General features: G+C 33.7%; 1 protein-coding gene across 1 annotated transcript in view; it reads right to left on the reverse strand.

Moving 5' to 3' along the window:
* LOC132557646 (nucleolar protein 10-like) overlaps window positions 1–5,108 on the reverse strand; it is a 34,329-nt gene extending 29,221 nt beyond the window's left edge. Inside the window, exons 1-4 of the mRNA XM_060222166.1 lie at window positions 5,043–5,108; window positions 3,886–3,931; window positions 2,391–2,489; window positions 1,046–1,161 (exon numbers count right to left, since the gene is read on the reverse strand). Of these exons, the coding sequence (XP_060078149.1) occupies window positions 1,046–1,161; window positions 2,391–2,489; window positions 3,886–3,931; window positions 5,043–5,108 (327 nt within the window). The remainder of the gene's footprint in view (window positions 1–1,045; window positions 1,162–2,390; window positions 2,490–3,885; window positions 3,932–5,042) is intronic.
* Between the last annotated feature and the right edge of the window lie 2,037 nt (window positions 5,109–7,145).

Consider the following 7,145-nt stretch of genomic DNA (forward strand, 5'->3'; position numbering starts at 1 on the left):
CTGTCACCTGATGTCTCACTGTAAATAGAACTGTCGCCTGATGTCTCATTGTCAATAGAATTGTCGCCTGATGTCTCAATTAAATATGCTGTCACCTGGTGTCTCATTGTAAATAGAACTGTCGCCTGATGTCTCATTGTAAATAGAACTGTCGCCTGATATCTCATTGTGAATAGAACTGTCGCCTGATGTCTCATTGTGAATAGAACTGTTGCCTGATGTTTCATTGTAAATGTGAATGCTGTCTGATGTTTCATTGTAAATGTGAATGCTGTCTGATGTTTCATTGTAAATGTGAATGCTGTCTGATGTTTCATTGTAAATGTGCATGCTGTCTGATGTTTCATTGTAAATGTGAATGCTGTCTGATGTTTCATTGTAAATAGAACTGTCGCCTGATGTCTCAATTAATAAGCTGTCACCTGGTGTCTCATTGTAAATAGAACTGTCGCCTGATGTCTCATTGTAAATAGAACTGTCGCCTGATATCTCATTGTAAAATAGAACTGTCGCCTAATGTCTCAATTAAATAAGCTGTCACCTGGTGTCTCATTGTAAATAGAACTGTCGCCTAATGTCTCATTGTAAATAGAACTGTCGCCTGATGTCTCATTGTAAATAGAACTGTTGCCTGATGTTTCATTGTAAATGTGAATGCTGTTTGATGTTTCATTGTAAATGTGAATGCTGTTTGATGTTTCATTGTAAATGTGAATGCTGTCTGATGTTTCATTGTAAATGTGAATGCTGTCTGATGTTTCATTGCCGATATGACTATTGCCTAATGTCTCATTGTAGACTGTAAGCTGATGACTTATAACACATAAAATGACTGAAATATTTAAATCTCTATCACAATGTAAAGGGTCTCTTTCTTCAGTAAAAATATGAATAGACTTTGATATAACAAATTTACTTAACAGCTGTTGTAAATGGATAGTATATACAATGTACAACGATATGTTGTAGGAGACATATTTAGAAGATAGGAAGCATGTACTGATTGGTGAATAAAAAAGAGGCAAAATAGTCTATTTAAACCTACTTTGGAATAATCTTTATCCAGTAATAGAAACTTAACAACATCTGAGTCCAGCCCTCGTTCAAACTTGAGGGACATCTGAGAAACATCGTAACATCTAAATCGAGGCTTGTATGTTCCTGGAACAAACAAAAATGGAGGAAACTTATTCAATACACTTGAAAACCATCCTAAAAGATATCTGTGTTTCAATTTTAAGATTTTATTCATCCAATCACAAGGGGTATAGTAAACAAACACCATTTAGGATTACTTTTTGACATAGTAAAAATACAACACATGTTCAACACAAGAGTGCCGTGGACACAATATACGCTGCCACAAAATATAAAGATCAAGATTGGTCCTTTTAATTATCGCTTTGAACACGTCTGTATCATAAATCTTACAAAAATCAATGAACCGTAAAATTGCCCCTTCATGCACATCAAACCATTGTATTGGTGACATTGAGCAAGTTTTATGAAAATTTGATCATTAGTGTAGGAGGAGTTGCGTTCACAAGAAATGGACATACGGACGGATGTATGGTGTGATGGATGTACGGACATACGACGGACAGACTGAGAAGATGACACCGATATATGACCGTTTGCGGCGGCGTATAACAAAACTTACATGGAACAAATGTCATGTTACCAGGCAGAATGCAGATTTTATAAAGCTACCCCCAATTTTCCCAACTTTTTTGCTCAACAGTAAAAAAATGTTAAGAATTCTTGTAGAAATTTTTGAACTTTAGTGAAATAGAATCCATTTTAATAATACGATAGAATTAAGAGCCCACACAGTACAAGCATTACAATATATATACAGCATTAATATAATGGACATTACAAGATTCTTAAATATGTATGTAAGGTAGGGATATATCCCAATTTTGTAATCCTGGGGGTGGAATATTCCTATCCAACACCTGCACATAGTTCTTTTGGTAAATCAATAAAACTGATGACAGGTAGCAAGACAGAATATGCTCAAACAAACACCGTTAATACATCTTCCTATAGCATCTATTTTCATTTTGTTTCTAAATTGACATCTTGTAAAAGTTTTTATATTTTCTGTTATCATCATGATTACTTTACACATGATATAAGTACATGTATTAGTTATTTAGGCAGATCAAAGGATCACTACTAACACAGCAATCAACTGCTTATAGCAATCACTAAATGATAAGACATCCAGCAATCTCTCTTTATAAACACAAGTTAGTAATTTGCATTTTCTTTAATCAATGGTATTCATGTATTAAACAACACTCACAGAATAGTTTGAAAATATTTTGAAGTAAAAAACCCTTTTGATTTTGTTCATATTGAAAAGAATAGACTGCAGTAAATACCTGTTGTACATATATACTGTCCATCTGCAGTGACTTGTACCCCATGGCTGACAGTTGGCATTTCAAAATCCTGGAGCAGCTCTATCCTACGCCGAACATCTGTTCAATGGAACATAAAATAATGATGGTCATTGCACATGTTCACTTAAGACAAATGTATATATATTTTCATTCATAATTAAGGCCGAATTTCACTTAGAGGTTGCCATTTTTGAGGGGTTGAGGTTGCCTATCTGTATCTACTGATCCCTGTTCCTTCCTTAACACATGTACATGTAAAATGACTTTAAAGAGGGAAACTTACAAAATTTGAATCAATGGCAAGTCATGGGACTTAATGATTATAAACTAAATGAAGAAGTTTTGGGTATTCCTATAATATATGCCTTTTCAAGTTTATGTCTAGAAATTTAACATTGATGATTTGATATTTAATATTAATGTTATAGTCGAATTAAAAAGTAACATAAATATTAAATATCATATTATAGGACTAGCTGGGGTTCAGGAAATAAATGCATCTTGTTTATTCTTATAAAGGAATAGGTTCTGTCATATCAGATATATCTAGTCATTAAAGATCATTAGTAATTACAAAGAAAATGGAGATCTGACATCCAGCAGAAAATCTACAAGTGTTGGTAGCCATCTGGGGATGGATTCCTAATGGAGTCAAATTTCAAAACAGTAATCAAAGTTAAAGGTAGATATGACCAACGACATCTGTTGGAAGGTTCAGCAGGATTAATTGGCTTACATTAGTCACTGACAACAAATGGCATCAGAGAATTCAATATGAAAAAGAGTACTCTGGTGTTATACCCAACATATACTGTATGTCCATTTCGTAAGATTTCTCATGATCAGTGTGATTTAGAATCCATTAGAAAATCTGGTTATCATTCTGGATACTTTGATTTCCTACCACAAATCAATTAAGTGTGCTTACATCGGAACCAACATCTTTAATTAACATTAAATTACCATTGCAAGTACCTGTACATATACAAAGCCACCCTGATCAGGAAACAGCCACGTTATAAGTTAATGTACAGCTGTACAGGTTATACTCTGGAGAGTTCTCAATTGTTTTATTATTTTTTTGTGTATGTACATGTACTCTACATGAATCAGCCATCACACAATTTAACAGAAAATATATTGCAGACTGAATTAGTCAGAATCCTTCAGACACCATATATATACAGCTGGGTGAGAGGTCATCATTGTACATATATACTTATACTACAATGTACCTAACATCATATAAAAGTCAGGGCTCTATACTTCTCAATGATTTACATGTTCCTGCTCTGTATCGGTTGCGGTTGATAACGAGATGGTTAGAAAGAACCCTTCTGACTGCATGCTATTTGTACCTCACATGTATATATTCTTCTGCCAGTGTAATTGCGAATGCTACTCATGATCACGTCAGGTAGAAACGTTTGCAAATTTTCTTTATGCATGCTTGCCGTTTATCTATTAAACTTACCAACATCTTGTTTGAGTAATGCTCTCCTTTTTCTGTCAGAAAGCCACTGTAAAAACGTAAAAAATAAAAAATAAAATATACAGTATATCACCTTATCACTGTTTTTAGCTGATACATACTGTACATGTAGGATTCATATCTCTTGGGGATGAGATGATTTTTACATAAAATGCTGTCGCACAGGTGATTAAAACGAAGGATACTCACACTACCATGTTCACTATTCAGTATTCACTGCTTCCTGATTTCAGGCACTAAATATACCACTATGAAAAATCAGCAACTTATGTCAAATTTTTTCATATTAGACCAGATAGGTAAATTCAATAAAGTATAGGATGGCGATAAACACACGAATGTGAAACTGCAAATTAAATTTACTACCATTGAAACCCTAACTTCACATACAAAATACTTTAGTAACAGTATTTATAGCAATTTAGCAATTGTCTGATACCAGTGGTCAATTGGTAATACTGTGTATATTGTCTTTCCAGTAAATATGTATAGTTTATGTTGTATACAGTGCATATAGATATTGCAAATTAGAATCATCATATTACTTATGGCCATACAATAAGTTCTCAAGCCTACTTCAGTAAAAAGGTAAAACAAAAATAATAATTATAATTAAATACGAATACATGTTTGAACGATGCATGCTTTGCATAAAATACATGTTATACTTAGACTGATTGCATATATCTAATATATTTATCTCATTAACATAAACATTATATTATCGTCTCTGACTACTGAGAAGAAAATCATCACAAGTATGTAAATCATAAAGATAAAATTGGATTATATTGAAACTATAAATTAGACCTGCTCCTGTGTAACAACTATGCCCTTTAAATCATGATTATCCAGAAATTCCAAGAGCTTTATTCCACAGGAGTCCTTTATTGAAAGTTGAAATACATGTTTAAGAGCTGACTGTGGAAATATACAATAGTATACATTTCGATCTGGTTTAATTGCTTTTAAACATTTTTTTCATCCTGTCAAGCTTATCTTTGACAAGAATATACACTATTTCCCCCTCATATAATCAATATCTTGAGACGAGTCTGTATCGAGTGTCTGTGCCATTAGCCCCAAGTGCTGTGGGATGCTACATTCGTCTGTTTATCGAAAAAAAAGTTGTGTGTTACCTCGGGTAGCGATTTGCCAGCGCTCAAATTGTAGATGTTCACATTATTAGGATTTGACACCTGCATCTTCCCTGTGTTGCTTTTTATGTAGTCATGTTGTCAAACATATAACAGATCATTTACAATTTACAGCACACGTGGGTTTGTTTTTCACAGGAGAGTTTCTTATGAAGGGAGCTAACTCCGTCGTTAGTATTTGTTCAAGGTTAAACGTCATTATTTCCTTTATGCTCGTTAATCTATGTATCATGTTGTACAGAGTTATCGTCATAAGAATAGCTTATTGAGCTAAAGACGTGATGGTCGTCAATCTATTCTTCCAGAGTACCAATTTTCGCCAATGTCTTTGTTTGTTTGTTTGCAATTTTTAGAATTTTTTTAAACAATTTAAAATATTTGTTTTCCTTCATAAATCCGATTGCCGAAATATCCACAGTGATCTTATCGACGAAACGTTTCAACTCACGACCCTTGACGAGAAATGAAAATAGCTCGACGCCAAGAATCGTTAAAAACGACATTATGTAAAATGTCTTGAATCTTATACTAGGCAGCTTTGACCAAATTTAAGGGACAAAGCGCCCAGTCAACAGATCTTTGACACAACTTTGCCTCTCTTGAAATACAGGCTAAAAATGACCAGAGGTACTTTGAGAACTTTCTTAATTATTTATGACATTTAATGAAAGTATCAATTTCTACGTCTAAGATTACATCCAACTTTTGTAATACACGATCATATCCAATTATCTTGTATTAAACCCATAAGTACACTATAAGGTTAATATAGAATTTATAGAAATTTCTGCATTTCTAGAGTAATCCTAGCCTTTAATTGCTTCCATGCGAAAAATTTCATCTTGATCATGTAGTGTTTTTATTCAACATATCAGATTCAAATTAGAAGCATTGTTTTCGCTCTGTCATCCCTATAGCGTGAAACAAGAGGCCAGTTTACCAAGAAAGAATCGAAACATGATTGGCAAATTCAGTTTTGACTGATTATATAATTATACATAGTAACACACGTATGCTTAAATTACGAAAAAAAACCGACCTTTCTCTAGAAATCTAATACATGTAAGTTAAACAGACAGTCAAAACCGGAAGCAGTACATGGAGTAAATAAAGTAACATGTAATACAAGCAAACAATATTGATAGTTCACTGAAACTACGGTAAAATGTTAAAACTTCTCGGTAACAGCATCTTCGTTGATCTTTTATCGTCTTTCAGTCTCATTCTACTGTTCTACCATCAGCGTCAACTATTCATTTTTAAATAGTCCGGAAGGTTCTGACCTATTTTTTTTACTTGATATCGAACAGCGACCAATACAAATTAGATATCGCGGATAGATAGTCAGATTATGTGGTATTTTGTGAAGCCAGTGACAGATTTTGTGGTATAATGTGAAGCCAGTGACTGATTTTGTGGCATAATGTGAAACAAGTGACTGATTTTGTGGTATAATGTGAAGCCAGTGACTGATTTTGTGGTATAATGTGAAGCCAGTGACTGATTTTGTGGTATAATGTGAAGCCAGTGACTGATTTTGTGGTATTTGTGAAGTTAAATCAATATTGATGTATGATAAAGAGCAGAACACAGGCCACGGTACGGACATGGTACAGGTACTTGCCATCCACAGCTGGATGTATATGTTTTAATCAGTGTACAGTTATGGTGTTCCGTCAGGATATGAAACCGGACAAATTGATACAAACTACGATGGACTGTTTTTGAAGTGAATATAAAGCCATACAAGAACACTTACAGTGACACTTAACATTATACAGAAGGTCATTCACTTTGTGACCTTCTTATTAATCGTTTGGTGAATGCACGACCTTTTCTGTTCTTTTTATCCTATACAAAAATGATGTTTTACTTTAAACTTTAAATTAAGAGATGTGCGGATCTTATAAAATATATCGTTTTATTGTTACACCCCTCTCTATAACATGTTGTCACTAATGTCAGCTAATTTCGACTTTTTCGGACTCTAGTGTGTCTGAGGAATTCCAGAAAGATAACAAAAATGCTACATTATACAATGATATATACTGTATCTAACGCTAGATTTCTCAAAGAAAGGTGCTA

This window comes from Ylistrum balloti, unplaced genomic scaffold (genome assembly GCF_031769215.1).
Source record: "Ylistrum balloti isolate Yb309-2 unplaced genomic scaffold, AGI_CSIRO_Ybal_v1 Utg370706, whole genome shotgun sequence".
In the NCBI taxonomy this organism is placed as follows: Eukaryota; Metazoa; Mollusca; class Bivalvia; order Pectinida; family Pectinidae; genus Ylistrum; species Ylistrum balloti.